Source organism: Tetranychus urticae, chromosome 2, assembly GCF_039701765.1.
Source record: "Tetranychus urticae isolate SD_2017Ah chromosome 2, NJAU_TeUrti_SD_1.0, whole genome shotgun sequence".
NCBI classification, from domain to species: Eukaryota; Metazoa; Arthropoda; class Arachnida; order Trombidiformes; family Tetranychidae; genus Tetranychus; species Tetranychus urticae.
In genome coordinates this window covers 4,233,601-4,258,999 of record NC_142959.1, presented here as the reverse complement: position 1 = coordinate 4,258,999, position 25,399 = coordinate 4,233,601, and the positions used below count along the sequence as shown (strand labels likewise).

General features: G+C 32.6%; 4 protein-coding genes and 1 long non-coding RNA gene across 7 annotated transcripts; 3 read left to right on the top strand and 2 right to left on the bottom strand.

Annotated features, from left to right (window-relative positions):
• Positions 1-227: 227 nt before the first annotated feature.
• On the top strand, positions 228-1,437 carry LOC107370651 (uncharacterized). The gene has a single exon (XM_015938620.3). It carries the CDS (start codon positions 228-230, stop codon positions 1,323-1,325), a length of 1,098 nt encoding a protein of 365 aa, XP_015794106.2. The 3' UTR covers positions 1,326-1,437.
• A 9,534-nt stretch (positions 1,438-10,971) lies between these two features.
• On the bottom strand, positions 10,972-12,142 carry LOC149093727 (uncharacterized). The gene is made up of 3 exons (XR_016198378.1): positions 11,973-12,142; positions 11,818-11,887; positions 10,972-11,171 (listed from the first exon to the last, which is right to left on the bottom strand). It is a non-coding gene; the product is annotated as an uncharacterized LOC149093727 (long non-coding RNA).
• Positions 12,143-13,950: 1,808 nt separating this feature from the next.
• On the top strand, positions 13,951-15,159 carry LOC107370442 (uncharacterized). The gene is made up of 4 exons (XM_089268078.1): positions 13,951-14,150; positions 14,227-14,333; positions 14,404-14,522; positions 14,591-15,159. Exons 1-4 carry the CDS (start codon positions 14,123-14,125, stop codon positions 15,033-15,035), a joined length of 699 nt encoding a protein of 232 aa, XP_089124204.1. The 5' UTR covers positions 13,951-14,122; the 3' UTR covers positions 15,036-15,159.
• Positions 15,160-15,249: 90 nt separating this feature from the next.
• Strump (WASH complex subunit strump) lies at positions 15,250-19,421 on the bottom strand. Its single transcript, XM_089268077.1, has 7 exons — positions 16,757-19,421; positions 16,557-16,647; positions 16,263-16,443; positions 16,009-16,192; positions 15,832-15,952; positions 15,503-15,759; positions 15,250-15,425 (listed from the first exon to the last, which is right to left on the bottom strand). The coding sequence occupies exons 1-7, from the start codon at positions 19,270-19,272 to the stop codon at positions 15,266-15,268; spliced, it is 3,510 nt and encodes a 1,169-aa protein (XP_089124203.1). The 5' UTR covers positions 19,273-19,421; the 3' UTR covers positions 15,250-15,265.
• Positions 19,422-19,535: 114 nt separating this feature from the next.
• LOC107363498 (uncharacterized) lies at positions 19,536-21,293 on the top strand. Of its 3 annotated transcripts, none has more exons than XM_089268060.1 (6): positions 19,536-19,673; positions 19,790-19,872; positions 19,985-20,040; positions 20,131-20,231; positions 20,295-20,422; positions 20,509-21,293. In XM_089268060.1, the coding sequence occupies exons 3-6, from the start codon at positions 20,013-20,015 to the stop codon at positions 20,945-20,947; spliced, it is 696 nt and encodes a 231-aa protein (XP_089124186.1). In that variant the 5' UTR covers positions 19,536-19,673; positions 19,790-19,872; positions 19,985-20,012; the 3' UTR covers positions 20,948-21,293. The 3 variants fall into 3 exon arrangements, with proteins under 3 accessions (XP_089124186.1, XP_089124185.1, XP_089124184.1); XM_089268059.1 differs by having other exon boundaries at positions 19,790-19,900; XM_089268058.1 differs by lacking the exon at positions 19,536-19,673 and having other exon boundaries at positions 19,690-19,900.
• Positions 21,294-25,399: the final 4,106 nt, after the last annotated feature.

Below are 25,399 nucleotides of genomic sequence, written 5' to 3'. Positions count from 1 at the left end.
ATTGAACGGTTTATCTCTGTTTAACTCGCATTATCTTTCAATGTGCACTATCATAATGGTCCCTCAAGTTTTTCCCGGTTATTTTATTTTCTGGTTTCAACAACTTGTTTCTCATTGTTTACCTTTTTAATTCTGTATTTTTGTATTTATTTATTTTTAGTTCTGTTTTTAATAAGTTTCTTAGTGTATTTGTTTATTAGAATTGACAAATCGTCTTGTGCCTTGCTATGGATCTTTTTCTCACCGAAGAAGATTATCTGCCTGCCGAGTTTGATGAGTTACCTTTGGATGAGGCTATTTTAAGAGTTCGTGAACTAGAAGATGAAAGACCCTCAAAGAAAAAGAAATCAAAGGGAGAAAAGGTTAAACGTAAACGAGCTCCAGAGGACGATGAGGATGGTGATCCAGATAAGCAAAATGATGAATATGTAGAGGAAGATGGTTGGTTGGTTAATGATCTTGGCGATGATGGTTATGCTGGTTACGAAGAGGAGGATGATGAAGAAGACGATGACGATGATGGTGATCAGGAGCGACCAAAGGTTTTCGGTGAAGATGAAGCAGAAGAGGTAGATGATGTATCTGGCAAGCCAAAAAAGCCAAAGAATGATGAAAAGGAAGAAAAGGAGAAGAAGAAGCGACGAATAATCCATAAAGGACCAAGAGTGACTCTCAATGTTGATAGATTGAAACATTTTAATGCTTTGCCCGTGCTACCTGGTATTTTGAGGAAAATGAAATTCAAAGGTAAAGGTTATGAAGAGGACGATTTGGCCCTGATAATGATAACCATGGAACAGTGGGCTCATCGAGTTATGCCAAATATGAAATTTGATGATTTCATTGAAAAAGTTGAACAACTTGGATCTAAAAAGATCCTTAAAACTTTTGTCGCCAAAATGAGATACAATATGACCCTCGATGTTCGTGGTAATGTTCCTGGAAAAGATTTTGATCGTGACACGGATGAAGAAATGTTGTTCGACGAGGAATTACCTCCAATGCCGACAGTTAATGCCGAAGATGCTTTTGATGCTTTGATGAAAGAGGCAGAGCTTGTGGTGAAACAAAGAGCTGCTGCTTCTAGTTCAGTTTCTTATGTAACAAATGGGAATACAAGTAATCCACCGATGGTGACTTCTGTGAATAATAGTCAGCCCACTGCAAGCTCACAGAATACCAGTAGTCAAAATAAATCATCCTCACTAACTGAAGAGCAGAGAAGGAAAATCGCGGAAAATGCTAGGAAAGCTGCCGAGAAAAGACTTTCTATCGCTATGGAAAAGACTAAAAAGCAAGAATTAGAGAAAAGCTTAACACAATGAAAAAGACCTATCGACAGCTTCACTTTATATTTGTTTAATTTTTCACGTTTTTCATTAAGCAATTGTTTATAAATTTCTTTCACTTTCAATTCTAATTGTGAGGTATGCATTATTAATTCAAAAATTTTCACTGGATCATGACCAGTTTCGCTTATTATCACATCTCGAGATTGTTTACACTTTTTAAAGGTTGTCCAATGGGTCTCCACATTAGGGTTTGAAAATGTATGCAACATTAACCATCGAAGAGCAACATTACATTCTCTCAAAATATTATTTAACTTGTATGTGGAATCTAAGAACACCTCTTCATCAAGATATCCTTCTTTCAATAAATCTATAGTTTACTGTAATAATTTATTTAGATACTTCTTGTGATTGATTGCATGTTTACGTAGACTAGTTGTTTTCAAAGTATTGTTTAAGGCTGATTTAGCTGCACGGTAAGGTTTCCAAGCTTCTATAAGGTTAACAATGATTCCCATGTAAATGTTGATGACAAAGTTATCAGAGAAAAATTTGTCCACAATTTCCCTCATATTAGCATGTTGGTTGTGTAAAAAGTCTGGCGCAAAGTAGAGGATAACATATAACATTGCAGCTTGATTAGACATGGCGAAGCTTCGATGTTCAGAGTAAGGGTAAGATGACAGTTGATTATAAACATCATCAAACCTTAATCGACCAATCACCAAGCTAAGATATTCAGCATTAATGGGTACTCTTTTGAAAAAATCCTCCGGATAGTTGACAGGTCTTTTATTTGTTACCGATGAGTAGCCAGTTGAACGCAGAAGATTACAGCCGTCATAAATATTTGAATCAGATGTAGATCGTTGTGCAGAGTAACGATATTATGGAACTATCATTCTCTCTCGCACCGATCCTTCAATTTTTTGGTCCACAGTTAGAAGAATGACGGCACAGAGATAAAGTGTTTATCACGTTATTGTTTTACCATCCATATTAACCATGGCCATTGACATGATTTGTTGAATAAAAGCCTTTTTCTAGGTCAGTCATATACTTGTCTGGGTCAAAAATGTACTTATGAATAGATTCAAAGGCAAGGTAAAAGTCACTTAAAATGTCAAGATAATTGTCACGGATTTCATCGTCTTTGTCCAGGAGAGCTGAAGTTGAGTCAATTTTTGCCTCGATTGCTTCCAAATTTTTGAAATAAGTAAAGTCGACAATTATATCAGAATAACGATTGAACTCCGTCTTGATGTCAGGTTTAAAAACAGCCGGTATCATGTCAGATAGACGGAGAAGTTCAGCAATAATGGCATTACCACGGGAAACAAGACGGAGAAGATTGATCCCACAAGGATTACTTTCATCAAGAAAGTCAGCCATTACAAAAATTAATTACAAATCAATTAGAACTGAACAGTTTAAATTCTAAGTAAGTTAAATCAGTATAAATATAAATAATGAACCCAGGACAGAAATTACAGGAGTTTATGTTCATGAGTAGATACCGAAGTTAGTGAGTTTAGTGAGTGAGTGAGCCGGTTATAATCTGGCTTTAGTTTTAGTCGATTTTTTTTCACTAAGCCGGCTTTAGTGAGTCAACTAAAAGCTCACTAAAATGACTGAAATTTGAATTTCGAACTCAAGTTCGAGTGTTTTCAATAGTTGATTTGACACTAACCAAAAAAGTTCACAGCTCACTCCTAAAAAGTTGAAGAGATTTCTATGCAATCATGAAAATTTTGAATTTGTCAAACAAAACTGTGATAACTATGATTTGTAATATCAGTTTATACAGGTAAATATTCGTCATAAAGTAAAAACAATACACCTTTTGCCTTTAGTCAGTCAGCTAGCCAAACATAAATTTTCGACTAAGACTAAGCCAATTAGTCGACTATTAGCTTAGTGAGTGAGAAATATCATCAAGTTAGTGAGCCGAGAGACTTTCGGCTCACTTCGGTATCTATTCATGAGTAAAAAAATACAGCAAAGTGAAGTCAAAAATGTAAACAAACATCCAAGAATGAAAGCCGCGCTTTTCAATTTTGTAAATGTTAACAAAATTACTGACCGTTTCTTAAGATGGCAACCTTTAGAGACTGATTTTTCGGCGATGCCAAAAACTAAAGATTTTAATTCCGATGCCATTGAGAATTCCCAGTATGCCATTCTAATGGCACTATAGCAAAAAAATGTAAAATATTGTTTAATGCTATTAATGCTAATATTTTGATGAAAAAAACATCACTAAAAACAGTGAATTAAAAGTTAGTCTATCTTGAGTATTTTTAATTTTTATTATCATTCATTGCTATTATTTCATTATTATTAACGATTTCATGATTGTCCAACTATTAAAATTTCATTATTCTCCTTAATATTTTCCTTTAATCAGCCAATTGAAATTTAATGCAAAGCATATACAACAATTATTCAATGTTTTAAATCTAAAGGGATTTATTTTTTGATATTTTTCAATGTAAATTAAATGTAATGATGAAGATGAATGACAACAACAAAGACAACAACTGTTCAATAAGGTAAGTTAAGTTTACCGGTCAATCATTAAGCAATAACTTATTCCAATCTTATTTTTTGCAAATCTATAGCTTGGATTAGTAACTGGAATACCGAAAAGATGTATCACTGAAATTAATCTGTACAACCCCATATCAGAGTCGGTCAATACCTCGCTATATCATAAGATCAGGAACGGTGTAAAGTAATCTATCATTTTTATAATTTCAAGATTATGTATTAACTTGCATCGACAGATTCATCTAAATTGCCTGCTTTTCAGTTATTTACATAGCTACCCTGAAGTCTGTAAGAGTCAGTTCGATAGTGCAATTAGTTATGCTGATGGACGTTTTCAACTGGCTTTTAGTTCTTATTTTGACGACCAGATTGAGCACACTTGTGTTTGTTTTTCCCTGATACCTGAAAGGCTGGTTCCAGAGGGAGTATGCAGACATGGTTTCTGTCAACATGCAAACACTGAAAGTTTCTTCAACAGGATAAAAGATCTCATTAATAACTATGAATTGAATTCAGAAATTTGGTCTCACATCCAACCCTTAATTAGTTCACGGGAAAGGCGAGAGATTTACAGGAAATTCAATGTTCTACAATATTTCTATGTAGTCTGTGATTGGCAATACCCCAGTGCTGTATTGAGACGCTTTAACGCAGATAAACGCCTTTACCTGAGAGCTCGTGGTTAATTTAATGCGTTAATATTTCATCAATTTCTCTCAGTAAACTTGTCTTTCAACAAAAACTTATCTGAATAAAATTGCAAACATTTATTTACTTATCTTTTGACTTGTAAGTAAACTGATGATAAATAAAATGTGATGGATTCAAAATCAAAGCGTCCCTTGTTATCTCGATGAATACCATCGAATCTCAATTTTGATTAGATTTCAGAGCAAATATAAAAAGGGTTTGCATTGTGTTTCCATTTGCAAGGAAACGTTTAAACTGTTTCACATCTGAAGGATTATCTTGAATCTTTGATGAGAGTTTCGCTTGTGATTTATTTATTACACTGGATGGATTCCAATTCCAATTGATTATCGTTGATTTCATTCACTTCATTGCTCTTTCCAGGTTCAAATTAAACCTTGTTTGGTCGATTAGTGAAGTAAATGTTGCTCGGATCATCAGCAAGCTGTGGATATTTATTGATTGGATGAAAATATTCCCCTCTGTAACCTGCCACTGAACCAGTACTCAAAAGTAACTCCTTTTCTGTGTCGTTCCAGGAATGATGACGCGGAGAACCTGAATCACCTTCAATCAATCTATTGTTTCTTGTTAAATCAGCTTCCTTGGACCATTGGAAATCTTAATACCATTTCCACATGGACATCTTACCAAGTCTCAGAAGTTCTTTGAGAATGACTAAAGCGTTGAATATTATCACTAGAAAGTCGGTTGATTTGCTGTCACTGTAAATTTAATTCAAATAAAAGTGCAGTGACAAATAATTGTCCATCGACTGAATCATTAAATATTTTTTTGGCAGTCAAGCCATGAATCGTTTAAATTTAATCGATGGACAGACATCATAATCAGCAAAACAATTTATATGTCTAAAGGAGTATGTGTGAAAATCTGACTTTTGAGTTGAGAGTTAGGACTTTGTGGGTATGTAAGTGCATGAAAACTGAGTCTATTAGTGTCACTAAAATTTTTTTCGAGAAAATCGAGGCTGAAGTGTAAACTTTGATTGCCTTTTGTTCAACTATGGAACAAGATTTTTGCATGAAACTTTTTTTCTTGGGGTAACTTTTGGTGGTCAACCAGAAAATGAACTTATTTTGCCAGATAAAATTCTCTGCTTCTGTACAATAGATCACTTCAATTTTCAGTTAAACCTCCGCCATTCTGTCACAATAATAGCTAGAGAGCTGAAACTTATCACTTATTGGCAGTCAATCCATCAATTGTTTCAATGAAGATGGACAGACATCATCATCATCGTGAAGAGTAATGATAAGATACTAATCTCCAATTGAGATTCTCATTGGGGACTCTAAATATTTCCATAGTTACAAAAGCTATACTGGCCTTGAAGTAAGAAGGTAAAAGTGAGCTGGCGGTTACTTCTACAGCTTTGCCGTTCTGTGTTAAGAACCAAAACTTTATCAAATTTTTGCCAGTTTTACCAGTTTCTTTCAGCTGACACTCTTCTCCAGTGTTTCCTGTTTTAAAATTCCGATAAATATTGATCATGGTGCTTGTTAAAATGACAGAACAGAATGATTGCGATAAAAGTAAGTTTTATTTCTTGTGTATTAATAGTCTGTCAAATGAAATAATCCATGAAATAAAACCTTTAATTTCGTTTAGCTACATTCAAAGTGAAGTTTTTAGGTGACTATCATGACATAGTCATTCAGTGGAATGGTGAATATGACTATCAACAGCTAAAAAAACAACTGGTCACACAGGTAAGTTAAGTTAAGTTTATCATTAAGCAATTACTTATTCCAATCTTATTTTTGCAAATCCACAGCTTGAATCAATTACTGGAGTACCAAGCCAACATATTCTTCGTATTCTTCTTCCGGGGCTACGTGCACAGTGGCAATTAGGATCCAACTTATATGAACATTATTACACAATTTGGAACCTGATAAAGTAATCTATCATCAATCGAAACAATTTACTGATTATGTAATAACATGTATTAACAGATTCATTTATATTGCTTTTCAATCCTCATAGCTATCCGGAACATGGTCTCTATAAGGACCAATTCTGTTATGCAATTAGTTTTGCCGGAAACCGTTTTCTTCTCGATTATACTGTTAGTTTTGATTCGGCGCCTAATATGAACCTTTCCAATACTCATATAACTTATCGGCTAATACCTGAAAGGACGGTTCCAGAAGGAGTGTGTAGACTTAGTTTTTGTCAACATAGAAATACTAAAAGTATCTTCAAAAAGATACAAGATCTTATTAATAACGTTGAATTAAATGCGAAAATTTGGTCCCACGTTCAACCAATACGAGTTATGAGACCAAGACGAAAAATTTACAGGCAATTCAATGTCCTACAATATTTCTGGCTTATTTGTGATAATTTCTATTCGCGATTCCCCAATGAAGCGCAAAGACTTATTAACTGGGAGCCAAGTCTTTACCTGAGAACTCGTGGTTGATTATTAATTATTTAACTAACTACAGACTCGAAGTTTCTTCTGATTTATAAGTAAAATGATGACAAATGAAATGTAATGGATGCAAAATTTGTTTGCTGAACATAAAGAATCAATGAAAATAAAGATTTTGATGCTTTTCATTTCTTGCTATTAACCTTAACCTTTGCTAATAAGGTTGTGGAAATAGGAATTCATACCTTCAAAATTAATTGACGACAGAATGGCTAGGACTAAGGCTATTCTTATAGTAATCTGATTACTGAATAATCAGCAAAACAATTTATTTCTAAACACCATAGAAACTTTATTTGCTTTCAATGAATATTTTGTTCTTAATTTTTTTCTTTTCCTTCTCCTTTAGGATAAAAATAATTGAAACTGGTGCTTTTGACAAGTTGATATCACTCGAGTGGCTTTATTTGGATTCTAATCATTTGATTAAACTTTCTCATGAAACTTTTTATCCAATCATTGATTCACTTAAAGTCCTTGATTTACATGGTAAGTTCAATATGAACAAATGAAACTGACATTTAATTTAATGTTCAATGTTAACAATTGTTTGGTTATCAAGTTTATTTTGTGATTCATTTCTTTGAATTGCTTTCATTTTGTTTTCACATTTTACCAGATAATCCGTTTGTCTGTCATTTTGGTCTAGTTTGGTTCAGTGAATGGGTACGTGATGAAGGTAAATCAATCGTCAACATGCCGGATAAAACTGAAAGTCAACTGGCCCCTGATTCACCTTAGAAAATGCCGATTCGAGAAATGCAAAGTAGTTTATTTGATTATGTTTATAAGGATTGTGTTAATTATGTTAATTATGCTTGTAAGTATACGCCATGAAAAGTCGATGATACTAATAGTTTGAGGTACAGTTAGTGAACACTTTTTTGATAGTATCATGAGGCAGTTCATATTGGAATAATTTAGGTCGTACATCATTGAATTTGTTCACTTATTCTGGACTCAAGTCCTTTGAATTATATGAGAACATTAATCTTATTGAACACAACTGAGATAAACAGCATCTTTTGGTGCCTCAAATTATCAACTTTGAAATTTCCATGACTCATTTTAAATTTTCATCAGCTGTATTTGAGTTGTTAGGCTGCTAAAATAAACCTTTTCATTTTCAAACGCATTTTCCTGGTTTAATTTGAATAAAGATTAACATGTTCTATTTAGAAAGAAATTGGTATTCATCAGATGCAGATATCATTGGTTAAATGTCTGTTTGTCAGCAGTTTACAAAATTGATATAATGAAGCAAACAATGAAGAAGTTTTGAAGAGATCAGTAATTAGATCAGTAACAAAATGTATAAAATTGAGTGATTCCAGTGAAAATTTTTCATTTCATTTTAGCTATTTGTTCTGATATTTTTAACTGTTCAACTATTAAATCAAAAAGTTAAAATGCGATTCTTTAAAGTGTGTTTAATCTTCTTAATTGCTTTCAATTTATTAAATGCTTATGTTGCAGATGCTTCTAATAGAACGGATTCAGTTCAGTCGGCTGTGGATAATTTAAAGAAAGCGTATGAATCTGTTAAGGATGTAATTATCCCCTTAAAAAAAAGTGATGCAGGATCACAAACTAATGAAGAATATGGACGAAAAATTAAGGATTTGCTGAAGTCTATTCCTCGGACATAACAATCGTAATAAAATTCTTTTGAACAGCTATGTTTATTAGTGCCTCGATTGACACTCAACATATTAATATATTGTATGTACAAAAATAAAAACAATCATTTATTTTGGTTTGCTAATTTTCAAATCGTTAGTAATTTCGGCAAATCTTATTAGGTGTCTGAAAGCGGAAATCGGAATGTCACAAAAAGATGTTACTGAAAGAATCACATTTCTTCTGATGAACTTCAATAAGCTCAATGTCCTATTTAGAAAGCAATTGATATGCATAGATACAGATATCATTGGTTAAATGTCTGTTTATCAGCAGTTTATTGAATTGATATTTATTTAATACTAATGAAGCAAACAGTGAAGATTTGCTCAAAAGATCAGTAGCTAGTATGAAACGGAGCGATTGTAATGAAATTAAGTTTCTCAGTTTACTCAACTTTGTCTGAAAAACACAAATTTCTAATGTTATCAAGTCGATAAAATTTTTATCTCCTGTTGAATTGTAGAAACCCGTTTCGGCATGAAAAGAGCCTTTTGAAGTTAATGAGTAGATTCCAGATGTACAGCATCAAATTGGCCCTTTTTCATCTACTCAATTCAGGTTGAACCAGATATGGTTCATTTAAATTAAAACATAGATGAACACGCATTGGGTTAGTTTTTTAAGCAACCAATCAATAATTTCAATATAAAAGTCAATATTTAACTAAAAGTCAAAACAGAAATGAGCAAGAAATTACTGAATGAAAAGAAAATAATAGATGCTAAGTATTAGTAAAACATGATTAACAATTGAGAAGTCAGATGATTTGTTGTAGTGAATCTTCATGAATGTTTACTAGACTCTCGATTCATGATTAATAGAGGTCGGTTTCATTGCTGGTTTCCAGGTAACATACAATTTTTAAGATCTTGTCCCTATCTTTTTTGCCACCCATTCTTTCATTTTTTGACTAATTTTGACAATAAACTTAATACTAATCAAATTTTTTTTCAAATAGTCATCAACTTATATGTTACTCACTTGACAGGTCAAGTTTCATCATAAATTAATCAACCTTTGTCAAGTAATCGACCAAAACCATAGTGTCCCTATCTTTATTGCCCTTAGTGTAGTTTGAATCTCATAGAATGATTCTCATTCTAGGAAAAAGGTAAAGGTAGAGGTAAATTACATGCTAATGATGGTAATTAATAGATTCTGGAGCATAACAATCGAAATAAACATTGAACTTGTGATATAAAATTCATTCTCATTGTAATCAATTTTCTTTATTCAAATGTGTAAATTAATTTCATTTTAAACTAGTTTCTTTTAATTACTTCTCAATTTTACCCAATTTCACCAAACTCATCTAATCGACATTTACTTGTGAAATATTTTATATTGCAAGTGACCAGTGCTTGAACCATAACCAATGTTTCTCGATGTAAAGCAATTGTTGTTGGTGATAAAGCCGTTGGTAAAAACAGCGATTCTCAATTGTCTTCTTGGTTATCCAGTTCCTTTCAGCAAACGATACAACATGACCAAAGGAGTAAACATTGTTTCAAAGTCGATTAAATTGGTCGAATCGCGAGAAGAATTGTGTTCAAATGATATTTACTTTTATGACTTTTTTGGTCGCTCCATTAATTCCGACCTGGTTCGATCTTTGTGGGCCAACAATGTTTCATTGGTTATCGGTGTGTTGAATGTGGCTCTTAGACTTTTTGGATTCATGTGAATGTGAATTTATTTTTTTCCAATTTTTTGAGCGTTTTGTTAATCACTTTTTACCTGTTTTTGAGTCAAAAAAATTTACTCCCAAGTGAGTCAATTGTCCTATTCTGACTGTTTTTTGACTCACACAGGAATCAAAAATGTTCATAAGGAAGCTTGAGAAAAGTTGCTCGAAGTTTATTGACTATAGTTGGGTCTTTTTGAATACCCTGTTGTATAAAAAATCAGTAATAATATGAAATATCAGTTGAGGCTTCTCAAAGCAAATATTTTTGTCAGTACTCTGCTGAATCAATTTGCTTTTTATCTCTCTAGTAAACGTCCCAAGATGTGGTCCATCGAAAGTTTCTGCCCATTTTTTGACTCTTGAACACGCGTGGGTTTTATTCACGATAACAATTTTTATAATCCAATTTATTAATCTAATAGACCAGATTGTTCGGTTTTAATGGTCGAAAACCGACCATTCAGAGGGCAAATAACTGAGTGTATTTAAATTTAGCATTTATGTTTCCTCAATTTACGAATCTTACCTGTCTTATATCTGCAAGATCTGCCTTCTGGTTTTCAAGTTAGCACAAAAGAAGATCGCGGAGAGAAATTATTTAATTATTATATTTCATTATTTCAATGCATCGTTGTTTTTGCAGTTTATTATTTTTTCTCTTTTATGCGCTTCTTCTATTGGGCACCAAAAGTGGCGACGCGACATTTATCAATTTTACATGTTAGTCCTTCCATACATGGACAAGTGGTAACACCGCCAAGTTCACCGCAGTATTGGCCTTCATTCCCCTTACTAATGCAATAGCGTCTACCTTGAATGAATAAAATAATAGATAAAGTATAATTTGGATACCAATTCAATGTATTCTATACGCTGGTTTCATGACTTTGATTGTCGATTCGAAAAAAATGTTGAAAGGTGAATGATTTTGTGTTCAAGGGTGGCTCCATTTTAATCTGAATGAGCTTTATTGGGTCCACATAAAACCTTTCGACAAGTAGATCCCGTTTTAGGTAATAAAATCATCTTGCGAAAGTAAAATCAATTTAATAAATCTCAAAGGTTTGATCAAAAAGCTGCATTGCTACTTGTGTTAATTTTAAATTATTTTTACTTTCTAAAGATCGAGTTGTGGCATTTTTTTTATTCAAAACGGTTTCTGTTGCAGGTTGAATTTTTAACTGTATTAAATAATCTTTAATCATATTTCATTTGGTGATATATTAATACAGATGTACTTTACAAAATACGTTATGTTCGAGCAATTTTATAATAATCAACGTAGTACTAGAGACTTTACTTTCCAACTTCTAAAATTTAATTGTGATTGCATCGCTTATTTATGCGTATTAGTCAGGCGTTTGCGCATTGTGCAACGTATAAACAATAGATAAAATGTACATCAAATAGGTGGGTTAGCTTCAGAAATTCAAAAAGTGTAAAAATTGAGTACTTACCTTGATACAACACACAACATTGATTTGCAAGACATTGTTTACCATCACAATTTTCCTGGCAATAAAAACACTTAAATTGGAAATGTGATTAATAGAATCTAATCAAACTGTACAATGGTTGTTGATTCTAGAAAAAATGAACGAAAAAAACTCACTGAAAATAAAGTAGATCCCAGAAAAAGGTAACAAAAGAAAAGATTCATGTTTGAAATGGATAACTTGAATTGCCAGGGAAATCTTTTTATAACTAGTTAGTATAAGCTGGTTGTTTAGTATTAAATAAGCAATGTATCAGTTTTATATAAGCAATCTAATAGTCATTCAGTTTCTTTTATTAAATGAATTTTAAATCTGCAGACAGATTTTTGCAGCTATGTCAAGCTACATCTATTTTAACTTGTTTAAATAAGGTTTCCCGGAAATAGAATGAATTTGGTGATGAATTAAACCATTTCAATTTTGCAAATCAAGTAAGAAACGAGAAAACGGATCAGCCATAACCGAACCAGCCTATTGGTTGAATAAAGATCAGAATGTTTTATTCTAAAACAATGCACAGGGCATTTTAGCTATTTTGTCTGATGTTGTTTGGCTAATACGTGTCTCGTATATTCATGGATTCAAATATTAACATCAGTTATCATCAGTTTAATGTCTATTCCAGAACAAAATTTATAACTCAACATATATGGTATGACTTTTTGCTTTGAATAAAGTTCGCAAAAAAGGCAATAAATTTTTTCATATCGAGTGATTTTCCGCACCAGATAATGATAACTTAAAATCAGTTTGTTTTTGAATTTTCAAGACTTTTCAAACTAACTTAACATGTCAAAATCTCAACAAAAAATGTTGCTGATGTAAACTAACCATCGAACACATAATTTTCACACATGCTACAAAAATAAAAACAATCATTCATTTCGAGTTCTTTTAGATGTCACTTAGGTTCAGATGTGCAATAAGCTCATTGTTTATTTGAATCTTTTACAGTCAAGTGGCTGATGCAGTAAAATGATGCTGATGGAGCGATTGCAATGAAAAGAATCCAATTCAACATAGAAGTATAACAATAAGGCATAAAAAGTCCTCGTTGGCCCATTTTTCTTCTCATTGAATTGAAAGAAAAATAAGGAAACTCTTTCTTCTAACAAAGTAAAAAAGTAAGTAAGAGTAAGTCGAGTAATGAGAGAGTAAAAAACGTTGCCTTAAGAGGATAGTGGTGTGTAACAATCGCACAGGCTTAAAAAACGGGTACTCTAGTGCAATTTCACTAGTGCAACGTAATTTAAATTTCAGTTTCAATGCTCAAATAATGCAAATTCAGGTTTACAATGCATTACTGATTATGAAATGATCTTTGAGTATTAACAAATGATTTTACTTACTGTATGAACTTAATATGACTGACTAGCTTTGGCTAATGAGTTTACGATCCTTCACGCTACGATAGTGACCATACAAGTCGACTCACTCGCAAGCGCCACAAACAAGAAGTTATCATCAGTAGAAGTACAATCAGGGTTAAACAAGTCATCTTTTTGACATGACTGAAATTCCTGATTCTGAATGTTGATGCAAAGAATTGCCAATATTCTAGGAAAGCTGCCGAGAAAAGACTTTCTACTGCAATGGAAAAGAATAAAAAGCAAGAATTGGAGAAAAGCTTAACCCAATGAAAAGGACAAAGATTTAGACAAAATTAGTATATGAGAAAAATTTGAATTTTATTTCAACCAATTGTTGAATTATAACAAATTTTGCAAATAACAATATAGCTAATGATATGAAAATTTCTACTGATGCGTGGAATGAAAAGAATGGAATTGGTCCATCACATAATTAGGAATGTATTCAGTCACATAAGTTTTCGGTAATTACAAAGTCTCAGAAGTTCTTCAAGAATGACTAAATCGTTGAATATTTCCACTGGAAACTCGGTTGATCTGCTTACACTGCAGATTCAACTAAAAAAATTTAGTAACAAATGGTTGTCCATCGGCTGAACCAGTTATTTTCTTGGCAACCATTTCATTAATTGTTTCAATGGAGATTGACAGACACCATCATAATTGTGAAGAGTGACAATAATGAGAGGCTAATTTCAAATTGAGATTCTCAATGGGGACTCAGTAAGAAGGCCAAAGTGAGCTGGCGGTTACTTCTACAGCTTTGCCGTTCTGTGTTAAGAACCAAAACTTTATCAAATTTTTGCCAGTTTTGCCTTTTCTGCCAGCTGACACTCTTCTCCACGTTTTTTCCTGTTTTAAAATTCGGATAAATATTCATCATAGTGCTTGTTAAAATGACAGAACAGGATGATTCCGATAAAAGTAAGTTTTATTTCTTGTGTATTAATAGTCTATCAAATGAAATAATCCATGAAATAAAACCTTTAATTTCGTTTAGCTTTCATTTCATTCAAAGTGAAGTTTTTAGGTGACTATCATGACATAGTCGTTCATTGGAATGATGAATATGGATATCAACAGCTAAAAAAACGACTATTCGCACAGGTAAGTTAATTTTATCATTCCATCATTTCAAGCAATAATTTATTCCAATCTTATTTTTGCAAATCCATAGCTTGAATCAATTACTGGAGTACCAAGCCAACATATTGTTAGTATTTATCTTCGGGATCCTAATGTACAGGGGGAGAGACCCAGCTATGAATATTATTACTCTATTTTGAACCTGACCAAGTAATCTATCATCAATCACAACAATTTAAAGATTATGTATTAACAGATTCATTTATATTGCTTTTCAGTTCTCATAGCTTTCTGGACCATCTGGCTAAGGAGCGATTCTGTAATGCAATTAGTTTTGCCGGAAACCGTTTTCTTCTCGATTATAAAGTTTATTTTGATTCGCCGCCTGATGTGAACCTTCCCAATACTTGTGTAATTTATCGCCTAATACCTGAATGGTCGGTTCCAGAGGGAATGTGCAGATCTGGTTTTTGTCAACATAGAAATACTAAAAGTATCTTCAACAAGATAAGAGATCTCATTAATAACGTTGAATTGAATGCAAGCATTTGGTCTCACGTTCAACCAATACAAGCAATGAAACAAAGACGAAAAATTTACAGGCAATTCAATGTCCTACAATATCTCGCGCTTTTTTGTGATAATTTCTATTCGCGATTCCCCAATGATAGACAAAGAATTTTTAACTGCGAGCCAAACCTTTACTTGAGAGCTCGTGGTTGATTATTAATTATTTAACTAACTACAGACTCGTAGCTTCTTCTGATTTATAAGTAAAATGATGACAAATAAAATGTAATGGATGCAAAACATTGCTTGATGAAAATAAAGAATCAATGAAAATAAAGATTTTGATGCTTTTCATTTCTTGCTATTAACCTTAACCTTTGATAATAAGGTTGTGGAAATAAAAATTTAGACCTGCCTTCAAAATTAATTGATTTGAAGATTTTTTACTGATTCGTGGAATGAAAAGAATGGAATTGATCCATCACATAATTAGGAATGTATTCAGTCACATAAGTTTTCGGTAAATTACCAAGTCTCAGAAGTTCTTCAAGAATGACTAAATCGTTGAATATTTCCACTGGAAACTCGGTTGATTTGCTGGCACTGTAAATAAAAAAATACAAAATATTACAAAAAATAACCAAACAAAATATTATTCAGGATTTAAACAAAAAAATTACCTTGGATATGAAGATTCGACTAGTGATTTAATATAACGACATAAAAGTGATATAAACCGTTTAACCATATCACAACGATATTGTCTTAAAAGAGTTAATAAACCAGTAACAAATGGTTGTCCATCGGCTGAATCTGTTATTTTCTTGGCAGTCAATCCATGAATTTTATCAACGTAAATGAATTTAGGATTAGATAAAATCACAATTACAAGACAAACTAAATCCATGTACGGAGGCAAAGTGGATCCAATGTAAATCTGTATTGAAATAAAGGAAAGAGTTAATTTACATTGGTTATAAAGAGTTTAGATCGGAAAATATCAACTCACTTTTGAAAGAGGATCTGATATTCCAGACCATTCTAAATAATTGGTTAATTCGTAGACAAGAGCACTTTCCTCCTTGGCTAAATATTTTTTAGGATCTCGTTTAAGTTCAGTTAATAAGGCCCTGAAAAAATGAAAAAATATGAATATGCTGAATGAAACAATAAAATTATATCTTACTCATTGAGAGTTTCATAAGCAGATCTCAAATTTCTTGATTGATAATTGCAGCTATCCTTGAGTTCAAAAGAGATGTTATTTTTGATTAGTTGCATTTGTCCAATCTTCATTATTGATTCAGTAATGATTGGCAGAGTTCTTGGATTCCTAGAAGTTATTGGTGATTGCAATTTATTAGCTTGATCTGTGAATCAAAAACAAAAGAATTTTATTTTTCTTGTTAAAACAATCTTTTTAGTTGGTTTGTAACTCACTTGATGGCATATCGCAATCATTTTTAGATAAAAAGTTGTTAACATTTATCACAGTATCGTGCCACCACTTTTCATTCAGCAATTGTTTCTCGATTAATGATTCAATTTTTCCCAGTTCACTGACAATCATAAATGAAAGTAATCGATCAAGGCCATTGATTCCAGCTGTTCCCGTGCTTTGCTAAAAGATTAGATTGAATGGAGCAAAATGAGTCAAAAAAAGATAATCACAAATAAATTGAAAGTAAACTGTTAGTCATATTTAAACAGTAAATGCAAAAATAATCGACTTACTAAAAGTAGTTTAAATAATTTGGGGTCAACAATTTCAGCGCGTGTTTTATTATCATACCAGGTTCTTGAAGAGTTCACGTAAATGGTGGTTCTATGGGGAAGAAATTACGGTATCGAGTTATTAGATGATTTGTAAAACTAATAATAAATTCAAAATAAGGTTGTGAGATATTCCGAAAAAATATCACATATTAACTTACCTTGGATCAGTAATTCTCAAAATTTCCCGAGTTAATCGACCGATAAAATTGACTGAAAATTGATCCAATGGAGGAAATTTAGGCACAGGGATAGTCTTCGATTGATATATACTTTCCCAGTCAAGAACTTTGTGACGCATAAAAGCATTACATTCTTGTTCAACGTTGTAACTGACAATTCTTGAGACTTCTTCTTGCCATATCTTCAGACCATAAATACACACATAATCTTGGATATATTCAAATGAGCGACGTAAACCATCCATGATGTTACAGATAATTCTTAACTTGGGAACAAGTTCACTTGGTTTTACTCTTTGATTGAAAACTAATCCTTGGTGTAATGCTTTGGCAACTTGGATTACTAGCTCTTTACGGATACCATCTTCTAGCAACTTTTTGGGATCGATTTGAATGATACCAACTAATGTTGTCTTCATCATGAGCATTCCTTCGGTAAAAACAGAAATGGAATGAGTTAACTGAGCAACTTCATATCTTTCTTCGAGAAAAGCATACGATCGAAGTTGATCTTTCATTAATCGGGTGGGAAGCTCTTGAATTTGATTTGTTTGCAATTCAATTATCCGTGCCATAAGGCGAAATAAAGAGTCGGGAATGATGTGAAGAACCTTTCTAACATATGAAACCAATTCACTTGAATAATATTGTGAGACGGGAACCAAGTCAGGACTTGATGCTTGATTTATCCGTAACAAGGGCATATCCAGGGCAGAGGCAAGCTTGAGAAAAGTAGCTCGAAGTTTAATGACTAGAGTTGGATCTTTTTGAATACCCTTTTGCATATACTTGGTGAAAGAGTCGATTATTAACCAAGCATAAGAGAGATCGCCAATGAGCTGTAGAGTGATGAGTACGTGCTCTTTTACATCTGAAGTTTTTAACATGCAACACAGAAATTTTCTAGCATCAATCAAGTGTTGCTTAACTTGTATACTGCCTTCTAATTGATGGAAATCTTGAATTTCATCAAGAGCTTTGATCATTTGGATAGTTTTGCGATTTGAACTTTTCAACTGGTCTGGATCAAGAGCTTTTATTTGACTTGCAAGTTGACCAAACCATTCTTGAAGACTAGAATTGGGTTCAATACGGGTCAATGGCTTGTTGCCAGAAAATACTTCCGATAATTCCGATATCCTATCGACAGCTTCACTTTGATATTTGTCCCATTTTTCACGTTTTTCATTGAGCAATTGTTTATAAATTTCTTTCACTTTCAATTCTAATTGTGAGGTATGCATTAGTAATTCAAAAATTTTTACTGGGTCATGACCAGTTTCGCTTATTATCACATCTCGAGATTGTTTACACTTTTTAAAGGTTGTCCAATGGGTCTCTACATTAGGGTTTGAAAATGTATGCAGCATTAACCATCGAAGAGTAACATTACATTCCCTCAAAATATTAGTTAACTTTGATGTAGAATCTAAGACCACTTCTTCATCAAGATATCCTTCTTTCAGTAAATCTGTAGTTTGCTGTAATAATTTATTTAGATGATTCTTGTGATAGATTGCATGTTTGCGTAGACTAGTTGTTTCCAAAGTATTGTTTAAGGCTGATTTAGCTGCACGGTAAGGTTCCCAAGCTTCTATAAGGTTAACAATGATTCCCATGTAAATGTTGATGACAAAGTTATCAGAGAAAAATTTGTCCACAATTTCCCTCATATTAGCATGTTGATTGTGTAAAAAGTCTGGCGCAAAGTAGAGGATAACATATAACATTGCAGCTTGATTAGACATGGCAAAGCTTCGATGTTCAGAGTATGGGTAAGATGACAGTTGGTTATAAACATCATCAAACCTTAATCGACCAATCACTAAGCTAAGATATTCAGCATTAATGGGTACTCTTTTGAAAAAATCCTCCGGATAGTTAACAGGTCTTTTATTTGTTACCGACGAGTAGCCAGTTGAACGGAGAAGATTACAGACATCATCAATATTTGAATCAGATGTGGATCGTTGTGCAGAGTAACGATAATAAGAAACTAACATTCTTTCTCGCACCGATCCTTCAATTTTTTGGTCAACAGTAAGAAGAATGACGCCACAGAGATAAAGCGCTTCGCACATTAATTGTTTACCATCCATATTAACCATAACCGTTTCCATGGTTTGTTGAATATAAACACCTTCTTCCAGGTCGGTCATATATTTGTTGAGGTCAAAAATGTACTTATGAATAGATTCAAAGGCAAGGTAAAAATCACTTAAAATATCAAGATAATTGTCACGGATTTCATCGTCTTTGTCCCGGAGAGCTGGAGTTGAGTCAATTTTTGCCTCGATTGCTTCCAAATTTTTGAAATAAGTAAAATCGACGATTATATCAGAATAACGATTGAACTCCGTCTTTAAGTCAGGCTTAAAAACAGCCGGTATCATGTCAGAGAGACGGAGAAGTTCAGCAATAATGGCATTACCACGGGAAACAAGACGGAGAAGATTGATCCCACAAGGATTACTTTCATCAAGAAAGTCAGCCATTACAAAAATTAATTACTAAATAAATTAGGACTAAGCAGGTCACTAAATTAGTTAAATTAATATAAATATAAATAATAAATCTAGTCCAAAAATTAAGGGGAGTTTATGTTCATTAGTGAAACAAAATACAGTCAAACTCAGTGAGCAGTGAGACAAAAAATGTAAACAAACATTCAAGAATGAAAGCCGCGCTTTTCAATTTTGTAAATGCTAACAAAATTACTGACCGTTCCTTAACATGGCAATTTTTAGAGACTGATTTCTCGGTGATGCCAAAAACTAGATATTTAATTCCAACGCCATTGAGAATTCCCATTTTTCCATTCTAATGGCACCATAGCAAAAAAATTAAAAATCTTTTTATGCTATTTTGATGAAAATAACATCATTAAAAATAATAGGTTAGTTTATTGATTATCGTGACTATTTCAATGTAAATTAAATGTAATCTTAATTTGCTTTGGTTTTGTCTTTACGATGATTTGATTGTGCTTATTTTGCTAAAATGTTTCCATAGTGACAAAGACTGAGCAGGCCTCAAGTCAAAAGTAAGAAGACCAGATTTAGCTGGCGGTTACTTCTTCAGCCTTGTCGTTCTGTGTAAGGAACCAAAAGTTCATCATATTTGGTCAGTTTTGCTCTCAGTGGACACTCTTTTACAGTTTTTTCATCTCTTCTCTTATCTTTTCTCTTCTTTTCTTTTAAAATTCAGACATATATTGATAATCGTACTTTTTGAAATGGCAGACCAAGTTAACTCTTATAAAAGTAAGTACTATCACTTGTATATTATTGTTGAATATGGTGAATAATAGTTCATAAAATGAAATAACCCATAAACCTTTTCATCTCGTTTAGCTACATTCAAAGTCAAGTTTTTAGGTGACTATCATGACATAGATATTGACTGGAGTGATAAATATGGATGGCATCAGCAAAAACAACAACTGCTCGGACAGGTAAGTTAAGTTTACCCGTCAATCATTAAGCAATCACTTGATTCTTATTATATTCTTGCATAGCTTCAGTCAATAACTGGTGTACCATGCAAATATGTTTATGAGCTTCTTTTGCCGATCCTCCGAGAACCGTTGCAGCATGTGCAGCCCCGCGATGATCCATATCACTATGCTATTAGGAACCAGATAAAGTAATCTATCATTTCCATCATTTATTGAAACAATTTAAAGATTATTTATTAACAGATTAATGTATATTGCTTTTCAATTCTCATAGCTATTGGAGCGCTGCTACCCATAAGGAAGAATTCTTTAGTGCCATTCGTTATGCCGAAAACAGTTTTCATCTGGCTTATGACGTTCATTTTGATTCGGTGATTTCTAGGCGCTTTATCAATATTCGTCTACGGTATCGCCTAGTACCTGAAAGGATGGTTCCAGAGGGAGTGTGCAGACATGGTTTTTGTCAGCACCGGAATACTAAAAGTATCTTCAATAGAATCAAAGATATTATTAATAACGATGAATTTAATGAAACAATTTGGTCGCAAGTTTACCCAATACGAGGACTGAGGACAAGACGAGGTGTTTACAGACAATTCAATGTATTACAATATTCCTTTCTCATTTGTGATGATGTCTATTCGCGATTCCCCAGTGATGCATACAGACTTATTAACAGTGAGCCAAAAGTTTACCTGAGAGCTCGTGGTTGATAATATCAACTTAATGAATGACCATTTCATCAATTTCTCTCAGTAAACTTGTTTTCCAGCAAAAACTAATCTGAATAAAATTGAAACACTTACTAATACTTTTCTTCCCATTTATCAATCTTGAGCCTCCTTTTAACTCACTCTATTAAGCTTAAAGCGACCAACTTTTCCGCAGGCCGAACCACCTCTTGCGTGCAAACAGAATGTTTAAGTTCCCGAAATAAATGTAATTTTTGATTGCTCATAAGATGTAATATCAGAAAAATGTGTAAATTGACAAATCTGGCAATGGTGTACAGTAACTGTCCGAAGTTGCAACTTTTACGTTTTTAGTAAAGCGTTAATACAAAATGAAATTTTCTTAATTATTTAGATTATTTATTTATCATCAACTGAATCAAGTTCAAACTTAAACTTTTTTCAACCTTCAACTCTCTGCATTCATCATGATTAAATGAGTAGATGTTACTCATATGTTTATTTCATTTGCTTTAAAGTAAATGTCATTATTTACATTTTACCTAAAATTTTACTCATCTTTGTCATATAAGATCAATTGAGAGTATTGTGTTAAAATGTCACATTTGTGGGAATGCATATTCGATTGACCATTTGAATTTCAATTCATCGAAAGAATAAACTTTTCGAGCTTACAATTTGTTGAAGCAAATGAGTAAACAAAACTGCCTAGCCAGACTTGGTGACAGTATAAAAGACGGATATTTTATTGGGACAATATTAGTTGAAATTAACTTTTACTTACGACTTGTGGATAATTTTCGTTGATTGCGATCAATTGTGGAAAGTCGATATGCAAGCGATTAAACTTGTTACTGTCATCTTCTTCATTGCTCTTATTGCCTCGCTTAATTTTGTTTCAGCTCATGTAGTTTACGATGAATACGGTAATCCTTCCATCAAGAAATGCGCTGGAGGGTAAGGACCAGAGCGAACGAAAAATAACAGAATGCTCTACATAACTATAAAAGTGACTGTTTATTAATAATGTAATGAATAATGTAAAAGCTGATAAATATGTTCTTTCAAGCAATTGCTTTCCTTTGATCTGAATAAAGGTTATGTGAACAATTTTAATTATAATAATGATGAAAATTTTACACTTATACTTTAGAGCAAAACTTTTCGTACAGAAACTAATTCGATATTTCTTCTTCTTATCATTATGATATTTGATTAATAATCTAACAAGCAAATTCGTATGCTTATCATTAGGTCAAAATGTAAATTTAATGAGCTTAAAGAATGTACTTTGAAAATTAATTGTAATTGTTGCATAAACAGGGAGATTCAATTTGAGCAAAATTTTTCGTACATTAAATCAGATTTAGTTTCAACTGATAATTAAATTATTATTGCAACTTTTTTAGGTGTCAATTTGATCACCTTTTTTATCTAAAACTGCTAACAATCTTGAGCCCATAGAATTGAACAAATTAGTGAAATAATGAGGTTTGAAAGTTGATAACCATTCTGCAGCGTTGAGAATAGATTCCAGAGCTTATCATCATCATCAAAGCTTCCATGCTCATAAACTTTCGTTGAAAGCATCCACCACCAATTTTCAATCACATTGAGGTCAGGTGAACGTGCTGGCCACTTCATAACTTTAACATTAAGCTCATTAAGTTTTGCAAATGTAATTGCAGCATTATAAATACTTGCATTATCATGCAAAAAGTTATAGTTTTTATCAGGAAAAATGCTGTTCATCCAAGGTACAACTTCATCTTCGAGCATCTTTGAATAAGCTAAGGCATTCATGCGACCTCGAACTCTTATTAACTTATATTGACCGGTCGCAGTTCTAGCACCCCATACCATTATACCTCCTCCTTTCATTTGCCGTTTTTTACGATTTTTGTGGGCTTTTTATGCTCAGGCAATAACCAGCTACGTTCATTATCATTTCCATCTTTGCAAAATCGCTTTTCATCAGTTGCAACTGTTAATGTCCAAGGATGACCATTTGCAATCCATTCTCTTGCAGATGCAACTCGATTCTATTTATGTTTCTTGGTTAGAGGAAGTTTCTTGAGCACATCCGTATAATTGAATCCTTGAGCTTTCAATTCCCTTGCAATTGTTCATTTAGATATATCCAGGCTCAGGTCAGTCTTGATTTTCATGGCAGTTACCGTTAAACCTTCCTCCACTCTTTTCTTAGCTTGTCTATTTATCCTGGAAGCTAATTTTCTTGTCACTTTTTTTTGGCCTTCCCGTTGTTGATTTATCTCTTGAATAATCATTCTTGACCATATATTGGATAGTTGACCTTTTGAGGTTGAAATTTTCAGCAATCCATGCTAACGATTTGCCTTCTCGCGCCGCATTTGTTTCACTAAATTAATTAACTCAATTGAATGTATTTTAACACGTTTTTTTCAATTCACAATGTTAAATTGTTGTTTAGCAACAATTTAGCCCCATGAGAATTTAATTGTTTTTCCTTTAACCGCGTTAATCAAATGTGTACGAAAAGTTTTGCTCCAAAAATTGCATTCAATATTTCAAGATTAACTTATTCCTTAATCAATCGAGCAACAAAATAGGCTGAAAATGGTCAAAACAATAAGTTCTAACTATTTGCTCATTAATATCAAAAAAAAATGAAATCGATTGAATATTTCCCTTTAAATTACCGAAAAATCTTCTGTACGAAAAATTATGCTCTGAAGTGTATTTCATTTTCATTCGAATTCTTGTTTTTATTATTACGAACTCGCGATCACGATTGATGTATTTGATTGATCCTATTAGAAAATGCCATTCTCTGGGAATTGAATTACTAGAAAGCTTTAAGTTTAAATTTAGCTCTCATGCTCATCATTTGGTCGTAAAATTTCTCTAGTACTTTTGCCACTATTTTGGCACAAAAAATGATTGATCGCAAATTTCTTTGACTTGAGTAAGGTATAATCAACCCATACCGAAAAGACCTGAATGTTTGTTGTTAAACAACCTAAACGTTGTAATCTTTAGCTTTCGCTACAGTAAATTCATTATGAGATGAAAAGCTTTCTTTGGACATGCATAAAATTTTCGTGTTGATAGTTGACTCTTATTTATGCGAGCACACAAAATAGAGTCCACAATTAAAAGATTTACCGGTCGAGTTCAAAATGTGAATTGAGATCTCACTTTGTACATTTGAAGCAACAGATATTTCATCAAACTCTCTAAACTTTACTAGTTTACTAGAGACAAAGTTTTACATAGAATCCTGGTCCAACAATGAATCACCAAACTTTACCAACAAAAACATTGTCACGCAATTTTATTGCATACAGTTCGGGCATTTTTTCCCTCAACCTCTATTTTCATGAACTTACCAGACGTAAATTCTGAGGTTTTCTCATTTTTGTGTAATATTTTGTTAGATCATTTATTCAGAATGAAATTATATTAATCTAGTGAAAATAATGTGGTCAAATTAATGGGCCTTTCTGAAATCAGGGCAAATTTGTTAACCAGTAACGAAGTTTGTGGATATTCACTGAGTTATTGAAGTCATTCGAAAAACGGTTCCGTCTAAAAATGATGATTAATTATCAATTATTTCGATTATTTATTTATCAACAACTGAATCAAGTTTACATTGGCACTTTTTAACCTTCAACTTTTCGACTTTATTAAATGTTACTCATATGTTTATTTCATTTGCTTTTAAATAAATGCCATCATTATCGGTGCATAAATTATTTGCGTTTTTCTCAAATTTTATTAATCTTTCTCATTAGTCATCAATTGAGCATATTTTGTTAAAATGTAACATTCGTGTAAATGCATATTAGATTAACCATTCCAATGTCATTGCAAGAATAAGTTTTTCGAGCTTACGATTTGTTGAAGCAAATGAGTCAACAAAACTGCCTAGCCAGACTTGGCAAAACAGTATAAAAGACGGATATTTTTATTAGGATAGTATCAGTTTAAAATTGACTTTTACTTGCGACTTGTGAGTAATTTTCATTCATTTGTTATCAATCGAGAGAAGTTAAAATGAAATCGATGAAACTTGTTGCTATTATTTTCTTCATTGCTCTTATTGCCTCGTTTAATTTTGTTTCAGCTCATGTCGATGCAAATGGGATTCACCATGACTGTTATGGAGCAGGTCCAGGGTAAACGGAACAACAACAAAATGCTTTTCATAACGGTAAAAGTGACTGTTTATTGATAGATACTATATGTATAAGAACATAAAAGATACGATGTGAAAAAATTAATACTCTTCTGATGCTAATAAAGGCTATTTGAACCATTTTAACTAATAAATTAAAATTCCACACTTATTTCATTTCCCTTCAAATCTTTTCTGTTCCCAACCTTTTCAAATCTTATATACTTTCTTTTACAATGATAATAGACGGTTAATTAGAAAAATTCAAGCTTCCAGCTTCAAAAAGAAATGTTATTCATGCGGTTAAAATG